Source organism: Tachypleus tridentatus, chromosome 5 (assembly GCF_004210375.1).
Source record: "Tachypleus tridentatus isolate NWPU-2018 chromosome 5, ASM421037v1, whole genome shotgun sequence".
Lineage (NCBI taxonomy): Eukaryota > Metazoa > Arthropoda > Merostomata > Xiphosura > Limulidae > Tachypleus > Tachypleus tridentatus.
This window is the reverse complement of record NC_134829.1, coordinates 54,117,656-54,143,757: the sequence shown is the minus strand read 5'-3', so window position 1 is coordinate 54,143,757 and position 26,102 is coordinate 54,117,656. Positions and strand designations below refer to the sequence as shown.

The 26,102-nt window shown below is 34.1% G+C and overlaps 2 protein-coding genes across 4 annotated transcripts in view; both read left to right on the top strand.

The window, feature by feature from the left end:
- The window catches only part of LOC143251188 (uncharacterized), a 30,373-nt gene extending 28,638 nt beyond the window's left edge, over positions 1-1,735 (top strand). For 2 of the 3 annotated variants that reach the window (XM_076502602.1, XM_076502604.1), the window contains exons 5-6: positions 264-286; positions 1,068-1,735. In XM_076502602.1, the coding sequence (XP_076358717.1) occupies positions 264-286; positions 1,068-1,113 (69 nt within the window). In that variant the 3' untranslated portion in view covers positions 1,114-1,735. Of the gene's footprint in view, positions 1-263; positions 287-1,062 lie in introns of all 3 variants that reach the window. The other variant, XM_076502603.1, reaches the window with a different exon arrangement.
- A 9,587-nt stretch (positions 1,736-11,322) lies between these two features.
- LOC143251187 (uncharacterized) lies at positions 11,323-16,648 on the top strand. The gene is made up of 3 exons (XM_076502601.1): positions 11,323-11,478; positions 12,006-12,335; positions 15,803-16,648. Exons 1-3 carry the CDS (start codon positions 11,466-11,468, stop codon positions 16,150-16,152), a joined length of 693 nt encoding a protein of 230 aa, XP_076358716.1. The 5' UTR covers positions 11,323-11,465; the 3' UTR covers positions 16,153-16,648.
- Positions 16,649-26,102: the final 9,454 nt, after the last annotated feature.

Genomic DNA, 26,102 nt, shown 5'->3' with positions numbered 1-26,102 from the left:
ATGTGTGAAATATTGTAGAGGTTTGAGTAGCAAGTTGAAAATCACTTACTGGGTGAGAAGTTATTGATTTATTCTGTTTCAAGCTATATATGCTTTATTCCAGAATCTGGTAAGTTTTGGTTTATGCATCAAGTTGTACATAAAATGTAACTTCAACCATTAAAATAGTTGTACTTCTGGTCATATTGAATTGAATATAGCATTAAGGTTATATATATATTATAATTAACTTTGGTCATTATTTTATTTCCTCTTATCTGTAGCTTCAAAGACTAAGTCAATCAATGTATCCTTTGGGTGGTATGTGTATACCATGTCTGTTTCTTTATTGACATAATGAAGTTTGTGATGTAAAACATGTTATACAAGAATGTTACATCTGTGTTATAACATCTGTGTTATAATTTGATAAACAGACTATATGTTGCAGTTTTAGAAAAATGATTTTTTTATAATTGTGGTGTTAAAAAGAACAAATAACAAAATTGTGTGATTGTTGAGTCTTGTTTATTATTTAAAATACTGTTTTACTTTTCACCACACTCAATCTTCTGACAGAACGTATTTATATTTTCATTAAAATTTGTTGACAAGCTTCTACATTTTACAATGTTGCTGGTGTTCTGAGAAACTGTTGTAAATCTAAATTACAACAGATATTTCTCACCTTTTGAGTTGCTATCTTATCTGATTGATTAATTCAAATAGAAAGTATTGTACTCTGACTATTCAGTTATTTGTGTTTAAGCTAAGAGATTTTTTTAAATATTAGAAACTAGGAGGCATAACTTCAACTTGAACACTAATAATGCATGTGTTTAATGTATGTGTTTAATATGTGAGTAAGTAACAAAATTTTAGTGTCAAAAGTTGGAAGTTATTAAAGAGGGAAACTTGTATTTTAATTAGGCATATGTAAGTAAACTGTATATTATTGCTTAAATGTTAATTTTCTAAAAGAAAAAAACTGAACTGAAACTCTTATTGTTCACAAATTTAATTCACTGATAAATTGAAAGATTATTAAATGTAATAACAATGGAGTTATTGTCCTTAAATTAGTCCAGTGAAGAACTTCAGTCAACAAGCCACTGTTTGCACACAGATGTGTAAACCCTCTCAGCTGCCATTTTGTCAGGGTTAGGACTTGTTACTGAGTATTTATGCAGGGAACCATGTTCCAGTGACGGTGGTTCTGCACTCAGTTATTCTGACAATAATGTAGTGAGAACTAAGTCAGAATATACCTGAAAGGTTTACGAACAATACTACATTGTAGTAAGCTATTATGTGAAGTATTTGTAACATGCTGCAGGTCTGTGTTAGTTTTACAAACTAACCTGTTACATCGAGTTCTAACTCTACCTAATTGTTGTTATTAATCAGTTTCAAGAGCAGAGTAAACAGGTAGTTAAGAAAATAGTGTTGTTTAATTACAATCAGTATGTAAACTTTTATTATTTTTACGTGTGTATTGTTTAGACTAAACAATACATAACATAAAAATTGCTTTGATATGAAGAAAAGTATTCTTTATGTTTCTTCCTAAAACTAGATGTTTAGTGGATAAAAACAAAAATAAGAAAATTACAAACATTGTTTTTACTTGTCATTTTGAACTGCAGTTTTCTTGTTTGATAAGAATGGAAAATAAAAAAACTAAGGTTATTTATTACTGGAACACATTTGGAAAGATCTGTATTCTATTAAAGGGAAGAATAAATATATATAAACTTGATTATTGATGTTTGACTTTTACTGGTTTTAATGAAAATAAATAACATTTAAGAATATTCTATTTGTCACCTGAATTGAAACAAAACTTAGACCATAATAATAATTTCCTCACTTTGAAATAGTTTATGAATATAAACCAAACCCTTGTCTTGTAAGGAAATCATTCTTTAGGTTATTTGTATGTTTGGAAGGACTGAATTCATAGGAAAAGAAAAAAGAACCAATTACCTTCTTTATTATCATTTACTCATATTCTTACACTGGTGTATATTATAAACAATAACACTGAAATTACGTTTTAATACACACACGTATTGAATATCTAATAATGAATTTAAAAAGATTTTAGTTGTTGTTATTGATTTATGATACATATTACAAACGGTGGTAATTATTGATCTATAACAGGATAAGAGTTAGCAAATGGTTTTAACGAAGTACTCATGGCACTAATTTGTTAGAAATTTTCAAGATACTGACATATGAAATATGAAAAATATACTTGTACTGACCCCTCGGTGTGGATTCCTGTACGTGGTGAGGGGACCTCCCAGGGAAGGTTCTGTTCTATCTGGTTACCTTCTCTGGGATCTAAACATCCACCCACGTGTTTGCCGTGCGTGGCGACCCTTGAAGGGGAGGAGAGGATCCTGGTGGTTGAGGGGTCCAACCCTAACACACCACTTTGGCCTCGAATTCCTGTAGACGGGCGGCCTTTGGGTGGCCCCCCTTGGGTCAATCGGCTGGTCCACTTGGGCTAGAGTCAACCAAGTACCAGTGTTGGAAGTTCTCAACGGGTGTTGTGGACATTGTGCCTGATGCTGGTGTTTGGGTATAGTGTTCACAAAACCCTGGTGTTGCTGCATTGTCCTTGCGTGACTTTATAGTGCGTCCCCTTGTAGGGCTCCATGGTGGGTGGGGTCAGTGGGTACCGAAATTTTTTCTTTTTCCTATGGATCCTCTAAAAATGTAAATAAAATTGTAAAAAATCAGTCAATGGGTAAAGCGACCACGTCTTGAATACCCAGGACAGCAATCTTTAACATCAGTAACACACGTACCTCATTTTCTTATATTACATTCTCTTTCGGAAAAACCTTTAGGGCAAATGTCTCCCTTTTTCATTCAGAAGGGACTAGAGGGACTTGCTGGCTCTCCAAAGTCAGTAAAGAAACTTCGATCTGGTGACATATTGGTTGAAACATCCACATCCCAACACAATGAACTTCTCTTGAATTCAAAGGCAATTGGGGATATACCTATTGAGGTTACACCCCATGCTACCTTGAATTCTTCACGAGGAGTTATTGTTGAAAGGGATTTGAAGAACGTTCCCGAGTCAGAGATTCTCGCTGGTCTCTCCACTCAAGGAGTTTCTGCAGTGAGGCGCATCTCCACTCGCAAAGATTGAGTTACACTGCCAACAAATACCCTCGTTTTAACATTTACTTCACCACGTGCACCTGCCACCATCAAGGCAGGTTATCTCATTTGCAAGGTTCGGCCATACATACCAAACCCTCTTCGATGTTTCCAATGTCAAGAGATTCAGCCACTCAAAGACATCTTGTCGTGGTTCCCTGACATGTGCTCGTTGTGGAGGCAAGGACCACAATGCCTATGACTGTGCCATGAACCCACATTGCGTAAACTGCAATGGTTCTCACCCCTCTTACTTTCATTCTTGCCCAAAATGGTTGGAGGATAAAGAGGTGCAGCGTTTGAAAACGACACATAACATTAGTTATCCTGAGGCTCGGAAATTGCTGTCCACAACTCCATCTCGGACATATGCTGCTGCACTTCATTCCACAACTACAGTGGGAGTGCAGACAGATCTCTCTGTGCCTCCAAGAGAATCGTTTTCAAAACAAATGAAAAGCCTTTTGATCTCCGTGGTTAAAAAGGTTGATGAATCGACTTCCACACCCATCTCTGTTCCTCCCATACCTTCCAACAAACCTCAAGATCCACGTCCTTCAGTTTCAAATACAGGCATTTCTTTTGATACATCTTTTTCTCCCACCACAAGAGACAAAACAATTATTCGTTCGCGTCCTTAGTCACTGGATTCCCCTTCCAATAACAAAAACCTGCCCACCCGACCCAGAGCAAGATCCATGGAGGTTGATAGACCTCCTCCGACTAAAAACAGTAAAGAAAAAAGACGTGGTCGTAAACCGAAGGGTTCTCCAGCCACTTCACCTACCCGTTCTTAAAAATGGCCACCTTGATACAATGGAACTGTCGAGGTTTACGTTCTAATCTGGATGATATCAAAACGCTGATAGCTTCCTACCATTCTGTTTGTCTTTATTTACAAGAAACATTTCTCAAAACTGCTGATACTGTCTCCATTCGGCAGTTTTCTCTGTACAGAAATGACAGGTTGTATGATGGTCGAGTACATGGAGGGGTGGCACTGTTGGTTGATCAACACGTGCCCACCCTGTCTTTGTCACTCAACACATCCTTGGAGGCTGTAGCCATCCGTGTTTCCTTGGGTCATACCATCACTGTTTGTTCTCTGTACCTGTCCCCTGGAAAGACATATGATCAATCAGATTTTGATGCTCTCGTTGAACAATTGCCATCTCCATTTCTAATCCTAGGGGATTTTAATGGACATCATCCCCTCTGGGGAAGTGTTATTATTGATGGGAGGGGCCAATCTGTAGAGCGGATGCTCTCTGATCACAATCTTTCTCTTTTCAATACTGGTTCTTCCACTTACTTTCATGCACCTAGTCAGTCCTTTACTGCTATTGATCTCTCAGTTTGCTCCCCTTCATTATTCTCCCATTTTTCATGGAGGGTTGACAATAATTGAGAGAGACTGGCCGTGGTCAATGCCACCCTACCCGCGTGCCCCAGTGGAAGCTGGATCAGGCAGACTGGTCCACTTTCACTGCTCTCGCAGAATTTGATCCTGCCATCGTAAATCAGCCATCAATAGACGACTGTGTAGCAGCGGTAACTGACTGTATTACACATGCAGCTGCTCAGTGTATTCCTAAAACCTCGACACGTTTACCACGATATCCTCGTCCGTGGTGGAATCCTGCTTGCCACTTAGCACGGAAGGCTCAAAAGCGGGCCTGGGATACTTTTCCTAGATATCTCACACTTTCAAACCGGGTTGCTTTCCAACGGGCCCGTGCACATGCTAGGTGGGTAAGACGTCAAAGCCAGAAGGAATCTTGGATTAAGTTCACAACCAGCATATCTTCTACCACCAGTTCCAAGATCATATGGGACAGGATTCGAAAGGTTAATGGGCACTACAATTCTGTCCCCCCTCTCGATCTTACTCTTTGATGGTCAAGAGGTGACTGATGTTCGGAACATCGCTAACACTCTAGCTGAAAGCTTTTGTCGGGTATCTATCGCTTCTGCTTGTTCCTCCACCTTCCTGGCTATCAAGACTCGGGCAGAGCGATCACCTCTTTCCTTTCGAACTGACTGTTTCTTTGACTATAATTGTCCCTTTACTCTGGTAGAACTAAAAATGGCCCTTCATCGGTCTGCCAGTACGTCTGTTGGACCTGATGATATTCATTATGACATGCTGCACCATCTATCTCCTGCTTCTCTTGATGTCCTTCTGATTGTTTTCAACCGGATCTGGCAGGAGAATGTTTTTCCTGATGCCTGGCGCCAGGCTATTATTTTACCTTTCTCTAAGCCAGGGAAAGATCCCAAGATTCCTTCAAACTACCGTCCAATTGCTTTGACGAGCTTACTCTGTAAGACATTAGAAAGGATGGTTAATGCTCGTCTTGTTTGGTTTCTTGAATCAAACAACCTCCTCTCGCCTACCCAGTGTGGGTTCCGTCGACAGCACTCCACCATAGACCACCTAATTCGTCTTGAAACATCTATCAGAGAAGCCTTTCTCAACCGCCAACATCTTGTATCAATATTCTTTGACATAGAGAAGGCTTACGACACAACATGGAGGTATGGCGTTTTGCGAGACCTTCATACATATGGGTTACGTGGCCATCTACCCATGTTTATTAAACATTTTTTTAATGGACAGGAGATTCCAAGTTCGTGTGGGTTCGACACTTTCCCGTTCTTTTGTACAGGAACTTGGAGTCCCTCAAGGCTGTGTATTGAGTGTTACACTCTTCAATATAAAGATAAATGCCATCACTGAACAACTCCCTCTCACTGTTGCGAATGGGCTGTATGTCGACGACTTTCACATCTCATGTCAGTCGTCAAACATGAGATATATTGAGCGGCAACTACAAACCGCCCTCAATTGTGTACGGAAGTGGACTCTGGCGAACGGCTTTAATTTCTCTCTCTCAAAACTGTATGCATGCACTTTTGCCGTCGACGGGGTATTCACCCTGATCCTGAACTTCATATCGGTGAAGTTTTGCTGCCAGTGGTCCCGGAGACCAAGTTCTTGGGGCTTATCTTTGATCGTAAATTGACCTTTATACCACACTTAAAGCAGCTTCGGGTCAAATGCACAAGAGCACTGAACATCCTCCGTGTTCTCTCTTCTACCAGTTGGGGGGCAGATCGCTGTTCAATGTTAAAGGTATATCGTGCTCTTATTAGATTGAAACTCGATTATGGATCAATGGTCTATGGCTCTGCCAGACCCTCGGCCTTAAAGATGCTGGAGCCCATTCATCACCAAGGACTTCGACTCTGCACTGGGGCTTTCCGTACCTCTCCAGTTCAAAGTATATACATTGAATCTCATGAACCTTCTCTACACCTTCGCCGTTTGCAACTATCTTTACAATATACTTCGAAACTTCATTCCTCACCAAAGCATCCCACCTGGAAATGTGTTTTCCTTACTCGGTGTGCAGTACTTTTTCAGAACAGACGATCTGTCATTGCTCCGTTTGGCCTTCGCATTCGGGCGCAATTGGATGAATTGGGTCTGTCCTTGGATAACATTGCAGATTCCACAGGTTGGCCCATCCTACCATGGCTTATTACAGCCCCCAAATGTGACCTTTCTTTCAGTCACCTAAAAAAGGCAGATACTCCAGATTGGAAGTACCGTCTTTTATTCAATGAATATCTTTCAAACAATCATTCAGTTCCCATTTATACAGATGGTTCCAAATCAGGTAATTCAGTAGGCTCTGCTATGGTTTGCTATGGGTCAGTAGTTGCGTGCAGAATCCCTTCTACAGCTTCTGTGTTCACTGCTGAACTGTATGCCATATCTCTTGCCCTGGATCATATTGCAGCTGAGCAGTACTCCAACTGCACTATTTATACTGATTCGCTTAGTTCTATACTTGCCTTGGAATCGCTACACGTTAGCTCACATCCTATTCTCGCTGATATTCGAAACCGACTGGCCCATTTCTCATTAGCAGTTACTTCAATCCAGTTTTTTTCTGGATACCAGGCCATGTTGGTATTCGCGGGAACGAGCTTGCAGACATGACAGCTAAATATGTCTGCTTCAGCACCATTACTCCTATGCCTATTCCGTACATGGACTATGGTGTTGTCTTCAAGGCTCGACTCCGTGCCAGCTGGCAGTCCACTTGGAGTGAGCAACGTGACAACAAACTTTTTCAAATCAAACCCAAAATTGGACTTTGGCCATCTAGCTTTCGTAAAGTTCGGAAGGAGGAAGTTGTTCTAACTAGACTACACATTGGTCACAGTTTTTTAACTCATCATTTTCTTTTATCTGGAACTGATGCATCAATGTGTACTTTGTGTAACACTCAAATCACTATCAGCCACGTTTTACTTTCTTGCCATCGTTACAATTCTCAACGACGGCAATATTTTAAACATATTTTTTCCCAGGGTCAGTCTGTAATATTGGACAGAGTTATTGGTGATGGTGACTCTGTCCACCTTGATAATGTTTTTAATTTTTTAATGGCCATTAATCTTTTTAATCTCATTTAAGTGTTGCATATTTATTCATTACACCTTTTTAATTGTGGTTCCTTTTTCACAGTTTTAATCTCTCTCCTTCAATTTGACATTGGACAATGGCCAGAACATTAAATAACTCGACACCAGGACTGGAGAGGCCAACTTCAGGTGACTAACGCTACTGTTTGAACTACTCGTTAGTCGTCCTGGCGAGTTGTTATTATACTTTTGCTGCACATCATTTCACATTTTTACTACTTAACTTTTTAGTACTGGCCATATTGACTCATAACCCGGAACCAGGACTGAAAAGACCAACTTCAGGTGACTGACGGTGGTTTTTATACTTACCTGTTAGTCTTCCTGGCGGGTTATGATCATTACCATTCTGCAACAGGTAGTTCTTTACAACTTTGTTGACTGGATGTCAACATTGGTTTTTACGCCATTTTCTGTTTTAATTGCCGTTTTGCTTTTATCTTCAATTACTTTTACAAATTTTACTCCATTTACTTGACTTTTATCTTTTTTACTGGACTGGCTACTCATTATTACGATTTTGCGGAGTGTCTTTTAAAACTTTTATTCTTTTACATTTTGATAATAGCTGCTATGACACATAACCCAGAACCAGGACTGGATAGGCCAACTTCAGGTGATTGACGGTGGTTCTTGAACTTACCTGTTAGTCTTCCTGGCGGGTTATGATCATTACCTTTTTTGCTAGAGTAAATACCTTACAACTTATACTCTGCCTTCTATCTTAACATTGTAGACTAGGTGTCAACATTGGTTTTATACTTTTTTGTTTTACCTTCATTTCCATTTATGTCTTTTACTACATTTATTTTTTTATTTATTTTTACATTTTTACCGAATGTCTGGCGCAGATAGCCTCGCTGCTTTGTGCCATAAAATACTAATAATAAAAAGAAAAAATAATAAATAATAATAATAATAATAATAATAAATAATAATAATAAAAGAAAAATATATATAAACTGTCAAAATATGCAAACAGATGAGTTTAAAGCTGCCCCAGCATGGCCAGGTGGTTAGGGCTCATAATCTTACTGTCCCGGGTTCGAATACCTTTCACACCAAACATGCCTACCCTTTCAACCATGAGGGCATTATAACGTGACGGTCAATCCCACTTCGTTGGTAAAAGAGTAGCCGAAGAGTTTGCTAGTCTAACAATGCTTATTTATAGCACGAGGTAGCACTCGTGTAGTTTTGCGTGAAATTCAAAAACAAACAAACAAGAACAAACCAAGTATGCGATAATGATTTTGCATTGTGGGGAATACAAAAAACCCAGCGCAATGGAAACATAAAACCTTATAACTCAAACGTCGATGGATCGAAACCACATTCTGATAATTTGTTTGCTCTCTAGTGGCTCAGTGGTGAGTCTGCTCAGATACGACCCTAAATTCCGGGTTTCGATACCTACAGATAGCATATTGTGCACATTTATGCTTAATAACAAACCAATCAACCTTGGAATCTTCACCACCGAGCATGTTCGCCCTTTCCGCCGTGAAACCGCTATAATTTTACGATCAATTCCACTATTCGTTAGTGAAAGAGTTCGTAGTGGGTGGTGTTGACTATCTGCCTTCCCTTTAGTCTTTCGCTGGTAAATTAGTAATGATTGGTGTAGTTAGACGTTGTTTAGCTTTGCGCAAAATTCAAACTGAACCAGAAAAAAAAATTAAGTTTGATCATTTCTGTTGGGCAAAACTACAATTTTGAAAGTTTTTCTTCTTTTTGACACAGAAACTCGTTATATCCCTAAAAATACCAAAATGAATATAAAAGTGGTTTAGAGTACTTTTTAAACAGAGAAAACTGACGCACTTTGAAAATTGCTTTAAACATCGAACTCTTAAATGTTTTTGTTTAGATTTGTTTGCGCAAAGGTAGAAATGAGATAACAAGAACTTTGAACCGAAGATCTAGGAGGAAGGGAGGTTAACCGCAGCAAATGTAATCTCTTGGTCTACTATTGGCTGACCACTTTACAGTCCACCCACGGCCGAAAACGTACAGATCGTCGTCTTTTTTTTTTTCCTATATCAAAAAAGACATGAACAATGAATTCTCGGATTTATTATGAACACTGATAATTATGCCGTCTATGGGTCATTAATTTGGACTTCGCGGAATTTTAAACTGAATGTAAAATCACCAGTTTACCTTTGAAACGTATTGGTAACTTGTAAAGTCATTGTTGATAGGGTCGGGCACCAAAGTTTACAGATAATAGAAACTTGCCTCGTCATAGTAAAAAACAAAACAATGATTGTGCAACATGGGGTGTTTACAAATCTTGCTGAGTCACTATACATTAAAGAAATATTTTAAAGATAAGACAGATTTTTAAGAGTGTTTTGTTATTGTTTAAACGAGATGAAATCGAATTATGACTGTTTTTATTTCGATATGTATTGTATTAATTTCATTAACCTAGTTTGATTTCAGAGGGATAGAAAATTCTAGCTTATCTTACAATCTATCATAATTTGTTGTGTAGAAGGTCACAAATGTTTGTTACTGTTAAAGGTAATGTATCATCTGCAAAAAGCAAATATAATCCACTTTGGAGAAATGGAACTATAAAATTAAAAAAAACTTATAATTTATAAAACAAGAGAAAGTGACATTTGTATATGAAACTCATTCTGTAACTTTACTTCTATTCAGTGGCCGGAAGTTGTTTTTGTCCCGCAAACTCATTCTTAAGTACGTTTTGAAATCCAGAATAGCAGTTACGCAAAACTAACAATGAAAGTAAGAATCCCTTCAGTAGAAGTAATTAAAGAATAGTAAACATTTTGGTGTTAATGTTAACCTGTTAAGATTTTGAAAATTAAGTTAAATTTAATCTGTGAAAGTAATAAAACACCACAAAAAATGTTATTCAGTTTTCTGGAAACAAAAATATATGTACATGCAACAGCTGTAATAAACGACATTGTACGAATGTAAAAGCCGTTCCTAAATAAAATAAGTGAGAATATGTATGTAAAAACGGCTGGTATGGGTAGAGAAAACTAAGTAGAGGAGCGAACAACGTTTCGACCTTCTTCGAAAGAGGTAACTCGTCATCAAGGAAAATAAGCGAGTGTGACTTCACGCTCCATTAAGTTGCTAAGAGTTTGTGTGTGTTTTCTTATAGCAAAGACACATCGGACTATCTGCTGAGCCCACCGAGGGGAATCGAACCCCTGATTTTAGCGTTGTAAATCCAAAGACTTACCGCTGTAATAGGGGGGGCGTTGCTAAGAAACCTAAAACAAATTGTCTTACCAAGAAGATATGATTATATTTTGAATTTTTTTTGGGGTAATGGTGACTGTATTTTTGGTATCGAAATGACATACTCTTGTTTCATATTGAGGACACAGGAAATAAACTCATTTTCATCCTGGTGACGTTGTTAAAGGTTGGGTGCATATGTTCACACAATTATCTCCCTATTGCTTTAGGACTCAACGAGTACACGCTTTCAATTGTTTATGGGTAATGAACTATAAGCTTAAAAATGCTTATTCATCACTTATCATGGATAGCTTTATCCATCTTAAAAATGCTTTCACCAATGTGTTCATACAAACACGATGAGATAATGCACGTGATGACTGATTGTCTTGTAGCAGATCGTTCAAGGTGCTGCGCACGAACCGCTGAATTATCTTGAAAGTTTCACACGACCCATAATATTCTAAGAATTGTCTCAATAAATAGAGGTTGTTGAAAAAAGAAAGCGAATTGTTACTACTGTAACACACGTAACAGTTCAAAGTAAACGGAATTGTTAGTTGTGTAGAATTAACCAGAAGATGGAAAAGGCTGGTAAGTTATTTCTTCGTCCACAATCAAGTAACTACTCATGTAAGACAATGTTAAAATTTAGTGTTGAAGAGTAATAATACTAGTATGTTCCCTAAACACATATGTGAAATGTAACAAGACTGATTGTAGTAGAATATAAATATAGAAGCTTTGTTCCTGTTTCAAAGAAAGTAAATCACTTGTGGTTTCACCATATATAGTTCATTTCAAGGTATAAAATTACTAACATTTTTTTGTTCCGTATATGTAATTTTATGAAATTGACCACACGTATTTTACTTCAGCGAACAGAACTGAATTCTTTTTCTTCTGTTTATTTAAATCGTATCTTTCACTTGGAACACGTACTTTCTAAATGTCTATCTAGACAAAAAGAAGCAAGTTCTACTTTACCATTAAAGAACAGTGACAGCTTAAAAGTTATTGTACTAAGAGATAAGTAAGTTTAAAAAAAATTCTTGTTAAGATATATATTTTTATTTTTATTGTATGAAAAATGTAACCACGTTCATTTTATTTTCAAATAGGTGAAACAAAGACCGACGACAGCTGTTGTACATGTGTCGTTACTTGTCGCTGTGAAAATGGAAAGATGAAATGCGTCTGTAACTGTAATGATGACACATCTCAATGTTGTACAGAAGCTAAAGAGGGGAAAAACAAATGTACAGTTACTGTCGTTTGTGAATGCAAAGATGCACGTTGTAGTCCAGACTGTAAGAAGGAGTCATGCCAGGATTGTGTAGAAACCAGAAAGAAGAACAGCTGTGTTTGTAACGTTACCTGCTGGTGTGAAAACGGAAAGATGAAATGTGTTTGTAACTGTAAGGGTAACACTTCTCAGTGTTGTGAAGAAGGTAAGAGGAGAAAGGATAAATGTACTGTTAGTTGTCAGAGTTGAAAAAGGAAGGATTAATCCTATATTATTGAATTTTCAATGTTCGTGAATTGTTTGAGTGAGAAACACGTAAATTGATGGTACGGATCAATAAACGGATATTAATTTTATGATAACATACGTAATTTAAATATGTAACGTTAACGTAAATATTTTTCAAATAATTTGCTGTATGAGAGACGGTTAATAGTTTATCTCACTGGATAGCGATGAAAGTATATTGGTTCTTTTTTAATTTGATAAATATAAAACTTTAAAAATATTTATAATAATTAATGGTTTAAAGATTATTTATATAATTAGCTAGATAAATCAAACATAATTAAAATATTAATGTTAACGTGTTAGTTACTTTAACGTATACGTTGTAATTTACGTATTTCTTCAGTACTATTGGATTTTTATTTTGTCTAATCTTTAAAAAAAAAGCTATTCGTGACTGAAGAATCGATGTAAGTAACTATAGAAAATTTTAAGAATATAATTTTACGATGTTGAATTAATAAAACAAAGATGATACGAAATTTTTCGATAAAGGTTTTATCAAATCAGCAATAACCTTATTTTGATAATATCACAATATGGAGTTCGATCCTTACGACGGTAAGTTCTGGTATACTTGTATGCAGCTTTACGTCTAAACAAAAATGATTATTTTAATATATTATCCCTATTACCATACAGTAACTTGAATTAATTTAAAATTTCTAAGCTCTCTTTGTTTACTCACAGTTATTTAATATATTTTTTTACTTGTTTTGATATTCGCGCACAACTACACGAGGACTGTCTCTACTATTCTTCTCTGATTTACAAACGAAAAACTAGAGGAAAGGTAAACGGTCATCACTTATCTTGAACTCTTGAACTATTCCCATATCGATGAATTTTTGGACAAGCCTAGATTTGAAACACAACCACGATTAAAGGGTAAAGAATATTATGTGGGAGTGATATTCGAGTCAGTGACTCAAATATTACAAGTCGAACACCTTAACCTCGTTACCATTAAAGGTTCCTTTTTATTGTTGCTAATCTACCACAGTAATTGTGGATATGATTTGAAACACCTTGAAGATCGAAATTGTATTTACCGTTGCTCTTTTTATCCAGAGTTTTATCTAATCTAATGCAACAACTAGTATTCAGAAACTTAACAGTGGAATTCGTTGCCAGTAGATTGGTTCATGTCTCAGACAGATGCCCTTACATATACGAAAAATACAACATACTTTTAATATAAATTGTAATACTGTACTTACACTTCCAATTAAACTCGCAGTAGCTCTAATCTGATATAATTAAAGCTAAATATAGAGCTATAAAAAATTAAAGTGATGTCGTACCACGTACAATTTGATAATTGGCCGATGCTATCAGAGAATAGAGGTCATGAGTCAACGTTGTCCATTCGACTAGACAAAAGCAAGGTGATGCACTAAGTCAGTTTTCACTAATTTTGTTGTTCAGGTTGCATTGAACTGAGAATAACAATATTAGAACACTGATGTGAAGTTGGGTAGAAAAGGAATGCTGTGGGTATGCGCTTTTAACTTTCATTTTTATTTGTGTAAATAAACTTTTTGTTATTTACTTAATTCGTGAAACCTACAAATTTACATACCAATAAATCCATTTGTAAAAGAATATTATCTTATTAACTAACAACTGATATATAACACCATGTAACATACATTTCGCTCCTGGATAGTATGTGTAATTTCTCAATTGCTTATGTTGTAAAAGTACAGAAAATGGCCATTATTCCCTTCAAACTATGCCTTTGTGACCCGGATAATGAAATTTAGAAATTAACCTATTTTCTATTTAAAAACGAGCAACTTTGTACATTTTCATTTACATAAGATCTGAATGAAACATATGAATCAAGATTTACATCTATTTCTACTAAATTTATACAAGAATATTTGGAGGTGAGTGGTTTTTCGAGATTTGCGACTGTAATGTAAACCACTTTCAACCACCAAATACAGTCTACCATCATGTTTGCATTATACGCTCCGTGGTAGCGACGTTCAAAATCCAGTATATCTTGGTGAAAGCGCTCGTCTTGCTCCTCTGAGTATGCTCCCATATTCTCCTTGAGAACATATCAAGATGAACGTCAAGGATATGGACTTTCAGGGACATCTTGCCGCCCATTTTAACGTAGTTCTTCACCAGAACCTCAACCAGTTCCACATAATTTTCGTCCTTGTGAATGCTCAAGAATCCCCGAACCACTGCGACAAAGCTGCCCCAAGCTTTTTATCCCTTCCTACTGATCTTCTTGAGGAATTCGGTGCACTCCAGGATCTTCTTTATTTGTGGTCCAATGAAGACACCAGCTTTGACCTCAAACAGCTTAGGTAAGAAGTCTCGAAGGTACTTGGATGCTGCAGACTCCTCATCAAGAGCTGTGACAAATTGTTTCATAAGAACCAGTTTTATGTGCAATGGTAGCTAGTTCTGTAACATTTAAACTGGGAACAATTGACTTACATGTATTTCATAATGTGTTAAATAGTAGTTATCAGAGCTGAATCAAGATATTTTACAACTTGTAGACCGTTATTTACATTATATGCAACGAAGATTATTAACACATTAGAGAATTTAGGGTTCGTCATGTACACCAGGTTCTAATTCCTCTATGCGAAATAGATTCGTCATAGGCTGCACTCTGGGTGGGAAAGCACCATTTCTACTTCAAACTATCGATCGTATCTCACGACAAAACATAGCATCAGAAACTATTTACTTACTTATTACTATAGATTTCTATCTTGCTTTTGTTATTGTTCTAATGTAATTACTTTAGTAAGCAAAGTAACAAAAGTATATAATGTTATATAGTTCTAATGCAATAACTCACTTGAGGATTTGGTGCCGTTTATAATATTTTTAATATTCTACAAATGATAATGCTCAAGTAATAAAAAATTAACTAGCGATTGTTCCTCGACTTATTTATTCATTAATTACTTTAAAAATAAATTATGTCCACTGACGGCATGACACCCTTTGTTAAGTAATAAAAACCAGCGTGACATTAAAATTAGGCCTAGAAAGAATCATTGAAAGGTAATAATATTCAAAAATTAAAATTAATTTTAACTCAATTTTTACGTCAAGGGATAAATACACATAACCATTTGTTAGTTAACGACGTATAGCCATCCATTAATTTTGAACACATTTTCTCCTAATTATTTAAGGAATACTTTTAGTTTGTACATTTAATCTTTAAAAGGTGTATTTGTGACAAGAAGAAGCAGCTTATGCGATTTAGGATTAGTGACATCTGATAACACGAGTTTTAAAACTATTAAAAGACATGAGTAACAAATATATAAGTAATTTAAAAAAAATTAAGCTGAGTTTTTTATTGTATGTAAAATGTAACTGAAGTTTATTTTCATATAGGTGAGTTAAAGACCGACGACAGCTGCTGTACATGTGTCGTTACTTGTAGCTGTGAAAATGGAAAGATGAAATGCGTCTGTAACTGTAAGGATGACACATCTCAATGTTGTACAGAAGCTAAAGAGGGGACAAACAAATGTACAGTTACTGTCGTTTGTGAATGCGGAGATACACGTTGTAGTCCAGACTGTAAGAAGGAGTCATGTCAGGATTGTGTAGAAGCCAGAAAGAAGAACAGCTGCGTTTGTAACGTTACCTGTTGCTGTGAAGACGGAAAGATGAAATGTGTTTGTAACTGCAAGTGTTGTAAAGACGGAAAGGATAAATGTACTGTCACTTGTGAGTGTTAAAGATGAAAGGACTCATCCCATACTACTGAACTTTTAATGATCGTGAATTATTTGACTGAAACTCGTAAATTGATGGCATGAATTAACAGCAAAAGGAAATTAATTTGATGATGATATACGTAACTCGAATGTGTAACAATATGATGTGTATTTTTCATATATTTCACTGTATTCTCGAGAGACGGTTAGTACTATATCAAACTGAATACGGATTAATCTATGTTGGTTCTCTTTTAATTTGATAAATATCATGATATAAAGCTTAAATGTTTAATTGATTATCGATAATTATTTACACAATTAGCTAGCTAGATACATCAAACATAATGAAGTCAAAATGTTAATTGGTTTTATAATGTTTTTTTCAATTTAATCTTTGTACCATCAACAGACTGCCACAATCAGATATGTGAACAAGTAATCAATATAAGAAGCTATAGTGTATTTTAAGAATAACATTTGGTAAACTTCAATTAATAAAATAGACTACATGAAACTCTTGTACAAACATTTTTTTTGGTCAGCAGTAGTCTTCATCTTATAACATCAGAATGTGGAGTTCTATTCTAACGTTACTAAGTTCAGGTAGGCTAGCATGTAGATTCGGGTCTTTAAAAAAACACCACGGTTTCTTTGTATAACAATTCTTTTTGATCATCACAGAGTAATCTGAAATTAGGTGTAAAATATCTAAACTGTCAATTTGATAATTGATAGTTATTTGTTATCGTTTGTCTTTTAATTTGTTTTGAATCTCGCGCAAGTGTACATCAGAGCTGTCTGCGTTGGCCATCTCTAATTTAACAGTCAAAAACTATATAGAAGGCAGCTAGTCATCCTCAATTATCGCAAATGTTTGTGGTACAGTTTGACTTGTTATATTATGTTCGTAATTCTGCTTTTATCCAATAGCTCATCTGCTCTCACATTATAACTGTTATCCAGGAGGAGGTTAACAGTTGAACTTTTCTTACCAATAAACTGGTTCGTGTCAGACAGATATCTTTACATATCTTAAAAATAAAATAATGTACCTGTAACATTAATACTGTACTTTCACTTACAATACAACTTTTACTAGCCCCAATATGTTTAAAGCTGAACACAAGAGCTAAACCAAACCAATGTGATATCGTACTCAGTAAAATTTGATAACTGACCAATACTATCAGAGAAAAGAGGTCATGAGTCAATCCTGTCCTTTGTACTGGGAAAGCAAGGTGGTACACATATCCAACCCACATATGTATATATCAAGAAGTGGATTTTGAAGCCAAAGTATCTTACTTTATAACTGAAAAGGGATTTTAAGACATAAAATACAATGTACAGGTATCCTGGCTTTTAATTTTAAAAGCAGGAACAACGATATTAAATATATTTCATAATTTGTTAACTACAAGTTATTAGAGCTGAATCAAAATATTTTACAACAACTTGTAGACAGTTATTTACATTACATGAAACGAAGATTATTAACACTTTGTAATTTTTTGACTTCACACTTATTAATTATAAACTAAACTGTAACAATAAGCTACCATTGTATTTAATATTTTATAATTACCTTATTATATTAGCAGGAGCTTACGTTCACGAAAAACATCATTACGTGAAGATGACTATAGGTTAGAGCTATAGTTTGGATAATGTTTCTTAGTTTTAGGCCTATACAACATGTGACGGAATTTGAACTTAATGCAAACTTAACAGAAACATTAATTCTTATTTATCCGACTGATCTACTAATCTGTTCTACAACATCTCCGAAAGAGACGTAATATTGAGACGTTGATTCAAGTAACTAAAGAATACTTTGGAAGTAGGCCTACTATTCCACAGCATAACGTATCTCCACGTCATTATTATTTAGGTCTACTATATGTTCACGACTATACTTCAAGAGCTGAGAAGCACAAGTTTAAAGATTAAATTTAGTTTGAAGTTTACTACTAAGACACAAAGTAACTTAAAAAATTAAATATTAGTTGTAAATTAAAATATTGAAAAGCCTTATAAAAATAAAATCCTAAAATTCCTAGAGCTTAGCTAAAAACCGTCTTTAATCTGAACTTAAAAGTCAGATTGTGCTTAATTCAAAACAACAAAACAACCTTGATTACAAAGGTTCATTGTCAAGTTTGATATTACTATGTTTCCATAAGATGTGAGGAATAAAACTATTATAAATAATAAACTGACATATTTCATGAAACGTTTTAAAATGTTATACATCCTTTCTGCCTTACAATCTGCTTAGGCAGTAAAGACAGTGTCACGTTGAAATAAGGTCAAGAAAAATCATTGAAAGGCTACACTATTCATAGATTCTAATTATACACGTGTTAATTTAAATTTAATGTTCACGTAAAGCTAAGAATATACTAACTACATATAGCCGTTCGTAATTTAACTTCCATTCCATATTTCGGATAACTGATAACAGGAAAGAGAAATCACCAAAGCCATCATATTCATGCTTGACCGAATAGTTGGATTTTATCGTTATGTTTATAGCTCACCAACAACTGTAAAATTTTTCATGAAAATGAACCGTGAATTCTCCTATTTAATTTTGATTCACTAATTACATAAGGCTTGATTCTTGGAATTGATGAAGGTTTTAATTTCTTGTGGAGTTTGTATATTATTATAAAAATGAGTGAAACAAACTTGTGATTAGTTCAAAGTTCCACAATTGCCACTTTACATTTTAAGAATTCCAAATTTATTAAGTAATTGTTGAACTGGTATGGTCAAGTACCAAACTTCGCAGTGAACATAAAGTTGCCGATTAACTCTTTCGCTGCCAACTTCGACGTCAGTCGATTTCAAAGTCGAATTTTCATAGTGTCTTCTGTATTCAATAGATAGCAGGACTTTACGGGTAAATGTAAAGTTTCCGCTTAATATTTATTTATATATTTTTAAGCCTGATCACGTGAATAGTATATTTTCGTGAGCCGAAAAAGTGAAGAATTTTGTGAATATATTTCAAGAAGGCTTCGTATAGGAGTTCATGATTCACTGTAGTTCAAATTTTGGAAATAATTCAAGATTCGGAGTAGGTTATGGATGTGAAAGCTCAGAAGAAGACTCGGAAGACAGTGGTAAAAATGCAGACAGAACACACAAAGGAAATTGGAAGCAACCAAAGTTAAATCCTGAGAGAGAGTGGTCCCACTATAAGAAGAAGGTCAGTGATATCACATGGAAAACCGCCTTCAATTACTAGTTTAGGTTAAAAAAAATTGAAATTTATATGATAATTATTGAAGTGGTATTGTGTAGAACCAAGATATACAGCTAGTAGGCACATATGTAGTTATTCTTAGAAACAAAAAGTGAAGGTAACAAATATATAATAATCATCTAGATCCTTATGTGTATAGCACGATAGATAGTGCAGGATTTAGATGTTCGAGGGGAAAGATTCGACAATGATTTTTACTTCTGTAATATTGATAAATGTTGCAACTCTCTTAACATGAATACTGTTATTATTTACGCAAGAGGAATACATTTAGTTCACCCCTCAGTCCAACATGGCCAGGTGGTTAAAACACTCGACTTGTAATTTGAGAGTCGCGGGTGCAAATCCTCGTCACACAAGGCATTCAGTTGGGAGTATAGTTCATGAGTTGGGTATGAATTGTTGAAAAGTATTGAGAATGATGTGAACCATTGAAAACAGTTTTTTGCTTGTGAACTCCTGAGAAACATTAAATGGTGTGGAGTGCTGAAAACTTTCAGTTGTATGTCGAATATCGATTATTGTTGTTAATAGAAAAAGTAACGTAACCATTCTGTTTTGATTAATAAATGTCTTTATTCAGGAACTTTCAAATTTATGGTTAAAACATGATTTATGGTAATTTTAACCATTAACTTTTGATGGGATAATATTGATTATAGTTTTCTCATTGAACGTGACTGTGGTGCATTTGAATTTCTAATTGACAGCTTCTATCATTGAAATGAAAGTCATGAGGTAATGTTAAAACGAAAGGTGAACTTTGTTTACCCAGTTTATCCTGCCTTAGTTAAATGTTAGGCAGAAAGAATGTCCATTGTGTTCTGCGGGTATGCCTACTCGTAATATTTCTTTTGTCTGAATGAAATGTTAGTTGTTTATTCATAACATGTGTCGCCAACCTATAGACACATCAAAAGTCATACAAAGTATCTCTCACACAAAATCTCTCGTATTGTTCCCTTGGCGTACTTTTCAAGAATTGTACAAATTTTTAACTGAAATTACCATATTTTCCTAACACAAAAATAAGTGGTAACATTGAAATTAGGACAAAAAAATATAATTATAAAAGGCTAGAGTGTAGCTTTAAATCGTCTTTAATCCGAAACTGTTAAAATAATATTAAGAACTGTGTTACATTGAAATAAGACCAAAAATAATCATTGAAAATTTATATTATTCAAGGGTTCTAATTACACACGTATTATTTTAAATAGAAAAGATCTAACTACATATAGCCGTTCATAACTTAACTGTCATCCTCAATTTTGAGCTAACAGATTAGAGAGAAGACAAATCACCAACACCAACAAACATTTTTTAAAAGAATTGTGGGATTTCGTCTTCGTTGTTGTACTTCATTTAAAGCTATAAATTTCGTTCTTGAACCACGAATCTTCTTATTTAGTGTTGTCACAGAGATCATGTGATGCATAAGGCCTGATATTTCGCCCTGGGTACTTTAATGATTTCTTTGTTTTTATTTTTGTAAAAATCCTTCATGTGAACTAATGGATTAGAGAACAGGGTTATTAATTCACCATCCTGTCTTTGTACTACTCTTGTATGATTGAACATTAGGTTTTTACTGTCACCTCTGTACTGCACCTGTATCCATAAAATGTGTAACACATTTTCCACATTAGAGGGTCACAAACAACAAAATCCAGGAATTACTCCGGACACATGAGAACTATGACTAATTCGGCCTCGTATTTTGACTTCCATGAATTTTTGGTTTAGTTTTGTTTATTTCACCTTACAAGTTATATTTGACACGAGAACCATAAATTTCCAACTAAATCTTAAAAATATTATTTAATGTTTAAAATCTAGATTTGCAAAGTAATTGTTCAATTGATAGGGTCAAGTACTAAAGATTGCAGATAAAGAAAATTTGCCTCATCATAGTTAGAGACAAATAAACAAAGGGGTCATATTAAATCTTTATATATTTGCTGAGTCATCAGTTAATGGAGAAATACTTTTCATTTAATCTAAATTATTATAAGGTAATGTTTAAACTATATACGATATTGACTTATGATTCTTGTGTTTGAGATTTATTGTTGTAATTTTACTCACTTGATTTGTAGTGGAGAGAATAATAAATGTTTAGGTTATCGTATAATTTTGCATAATTTTATCTGTATAGAATAAGTTTATGGTACTTTTAAAGGATTCAGTTGATTAGGAGTTTATCACTGTATATATAAACATTTACAATAGATACATAGTTCGCAGATAAAAAGGAAACAATAGTTAACACTGGTAAGATTTAGAAGTTAGTTTTAAAACAGAAAAATAATAAAAATATAATTTACAAACATTTATTTTAAATTTATTACTTGTTTGTTTTATAATATCTTGCTCATTTAAAGAAAGGTCTGTCACCAGATTAAAACTATTTTTGGTTTGTTGTTGAAAACATAATTATATAATAGGCTTTTTGTGGTGTGTTTAACTTTTTGGTGCAGTTTGCATTTCATGAAAATAAGATGAGTGAAACAAACTTGTGGTTAGTTCAAATTTACACAATTACCAGTTTATGCTAAAAAGTTTGAAATTTAAGTGTTGTTGAATGTGTAAGTTAAGTAACAAAGTTTACGGCTGATATAAACTTATCTAGTCATTCTTAGATGTGAAAAGAAAAGGTAATACAATTTGCTATAAAAAATCTCGTTGCTTTGATCTCTAACGTTGTCGATGGTATAATTTTTAGAATTTGTATGAGAAAGGTTCGATGACAATACTTTTGTTTCTGTAGAATGGGTAAATGCCACAATTCTCTATTTTACTACACTTTACTATGTTACAGAAGAGGATGTTTTGTTTTTTGAATTTCGCGCAAAGCTACACGACGGCTATCTGTGCTAGCCGTCCTTAATTTAGCATGGTAAGGTTAGAGGAAAGGCAGCTAATCATCACCACCCACCGCCAACTCTTGGGCTACTCTTTTACTACCGAATAGTGGGATTGACAGTAACATTTTAACGCTCCCACGGCTGAAGGGGCTGGCATGGTTGGTGCGACCGGGATTCGAACCCGCGACATTCGGATTACGAGTCGAACGACTTAACACGCTTGGCTACAGAAGAGGAACATAACCCCTTCGATATGATATCTGTATAGCATTTTTGTTTCTTTGTTTCACGTAATGGAAAAGTTGAATATTAGAAGCTTTATAAATACTGTTCTTACCTTGACTCCTTTTATTGTCTGTTGTGTTGGGCGTGTATATACACATATATATATACATATATATTACCAGCAGTAGGTTAATGACTGTTCAATTGGGCCGTTACATAAAATCACAAAACTTTTGTGATATATATTTATTTCCTGTTTTTCTTGTAAATGTAAATTCTTCATGTTTTACTAAAGTGCTGAAAGTTTTATCTTTTTGTTTTTCTCAATAGAGAACTTTATAACATAAAACTGATCAAGAGAACATTTTACATGGAGAGAAATTTTAACATTTTGGGAATTGGTTTAAACGCTAAATATTCTATGTTGTCTTTTAGAATTTTACGGTAAAGGCAATCGATGGATAATAATGTAGAGCTGATGGTTTAGAGGCCATTGTTTTAATGTACTCTCCTATTCTTGGACTATTGAATGCTTGAAAAACAGTTTCTACTTCACCTTTGTACTTTGTCCATAAAATGTGTAACACATTTTCCGCATTAGACGAATACAAACCACGAAATCTCAGATTTAGTCTGAACACACGAAAACTATGTTTAATGTAGCCCTATATTTTGACTTTCATGAATATTTTGGTTTAGTTTTGTTTATTTCACCTTTCTGTTTAAATCCGAAACGATAGCCATAAATTTCTAACTAGTTTAAATCCTAATAATATTTTTTAATGTCCGAAATATATTTTAGATTTGCAAAGTCATTGTTGAATTGATAGGGTCAAGTACTAAAGATTACAGATAGCGAAAATCTGCTTAGTCATAGTTAGAAACAAATAAACAAAGGTGTGATATTAAGTCTTCATACATTTAGCTGAGTCACCATTTACTGGACAAATACTTTATAGTTAATATAAATAATTAAAAGGTAATGTTTAAACTATAAAATATTGAGTTATGATTATTGTTTATTAGATGTTTTTTACTTGATATGAAATAGAGGGAAAAATAAATTTTTAGATTGTCATTCAATTCAGGATAACCTTAATTGTACAGGATAAACTTATGGAAGTTTTATAGTACTTAAAGTGGTTTGTAGCGTTAAATTAAATGAAAATAAATATTCATATAGACATATGACGATGTTGTCTGAATATAAAATGTCATAGTTCAGTAAATTTGTGAAAGTCCAGAATGTGGCGACTAGATGTTCGCAACAATTTTGAACTCTTTATTTTTATTTAATGGTCCGAAGCTGTTATTGTTTTACATGTTGATCCTTAAGAAAATTGGTTATGAAATGTTGAAAAATAATTTCCGAAAAGTAACTTGACATTAAGAAAGCTTAAAATAGAAATAAGTAGAGAAATTAAACAATATAATTTCAAATTTAAATATAAAATAGAAATAGATATAAAGTTAATGTTTGAAAAATAATAAAACGTCAAGGAACGACTTGGATATTAATTTATATAATATCTTAAAAACACACACATCTTTGTAGAAATAGACTAGAAACAATTATATTTCACTTCATTGTTTCAACAAATAAAATAGCTCCCAGCTAGTAAAGAGTTACATTTACAGATTTTCAGCGCTAAAATCAGGTGTTGGATTCCCCTCGGTAGGCTCAGCAGATAGCTCGATGTGGCTTTGCTTTTAAAAAAAAACATTCTAAACGCGAATAAAATAAGTTAATAAATTAAACAAGCGAAAGTGAATTCATAATTCACAAAGTAGGCACTCCCACCGATGTTTAATCACAAATAAGTAAAATACACCTGAACAAATTCCATATACTCTGTAATTTTTGTAACATTGGTCTTGTTAATTATAAAATAAACTGTCGTAATAAAATACCAGAGCATTTAGTGTTTCTTTATTTTTAGTAGGTGTTACGTTCACAAGAAACCTGATTACTTAAAGAGGACTAAATGGTAAGCTAACAGCCGTTCATAATTTAGCTAGCATTCTAAATAATATATTATAGGAAGGACAAATCACCAACACCAACAAACTTTGTTTTAAAATATTAATAGAATTTGATAGTCGATTCTATAGTTTACCTTTAGATTAAAAGTTTATCTTCAAAATGAACCACGAATCTTCTGATTTAGTGTTTTCACACAAATCACACACAACATAAGGTTCGTGTTTTTCATGGAACTTCAAGGTTTTCTTTCTTTTCCACCTTTATAAAAGAAAGAATAAAATATATTTCTCATTAGTTCAAATAACACAATCATCAGTTTAGTTTTCAAACTGTTTTGAAATGTGTAAAATCATTGTTGAAATGTTACGGTGAAGTACGTAAGTTCAAATAACACAGTCATCAGTTTAGTTTTCAAACTGTTTTGAAATGTGTAAAGTCATTGTTAAAATGTTATGGTGAAGTACGTAAGTTCAAATAACACAATCATCAGTTTAGTTTTCAAACTGTTTTGAAATGTGTAAAATCATTGTTGAAATGTTATGGTGAAGTACGTAAGTTCAAATAACACAATCATCAGTTTAGTTTTCAAACTGTTTTGAAATGTGTAAAGTCATTGTTAAAATGTTGTGGTGAAGTACGTAAGTTCAAATAACACAATCATCAGTTTAGTTTTCAAACTGTTTTGAAATGTGTAAAATCATTGTTGAAATGTTATGGTGAAGTACGTACGTTCAAATAACACAATCATCAGTTTAGTTTTCAAACTGTTTTGAAATGTGTAAAATCATTGTTGAAATGTTATGATGAAGTACGTAAGTTCAAATAACACAGTCATCAGTTTAGCTTTCAAACTGTTTTGAAATGTGTAAAGTCATTGTTGAAATGTTATGGTGAAGTACGTACGTTCAAATAACACAATCATCAGTTTAGTTTTCAAACTGTTTTGAAATGTGTAAAATCATTGTTGAAATGTTATGGTGAAGTACGTAAGTTCAAATAACACAATCATCAGTTTAGTTTTCAAACTGTTTTGAAATGTGTAAAGTCATTGTTAAAATGTTATGGTGAAGTACGTAAGTTCAAATAACACAATCATCAGTTTAGTTTTCAAACTGTTTTGAAATGTGTAAAGTCATTGTTAAAATGTTGTGGTGAAGTACGTAAGTTCAAATAACACAATCATCAGTTTAGTTTTCAAACTGTTTTGAAATGTGTAAAATCATTGTTGAAATGTTATGGTGAAGTACGTACGTTCAAATAACACAATCATCAGTTTAGTTTTCAAACTGTTTTGAAATGTGTAAAATCATTGTTGAAATGTTATGATGAAGTACGTAAGTTCAAATAACACAGTCATCAGTTTAGTTTTCAAACTGTTTTGAAATGTGTAAAATCATTGTTGAAATGTTATGGTGAAGTACGTACGTTCAAATAACACAATCATCAGTTTAGTTTTCAAACTGTTTTGAAATGTGTAAAGTCATTGTTGAAATGTTGTGGTGAAGTACGTACGTTCAAATAACACAATCATCAGTTTAGTTTTCAAACTGTTTTGAAATGTGTAAAATCATTGTTGAAATGTTATGGTGAAGTACGTAAGTTCAAATAACACAATCATCAG

Excerpts from the sequence above, each read along its gene's own strand:
- LOC143251187 (XM_076502601.1), top strand. Across the intron at positions 12,336-15,802 it reads TTCTCAGTGTTGTGAAGAAG|GTGAGTTAAAGACCGACGAC; the intron begins GTAAGAGGAGAA and ends ATTTTCATATAG.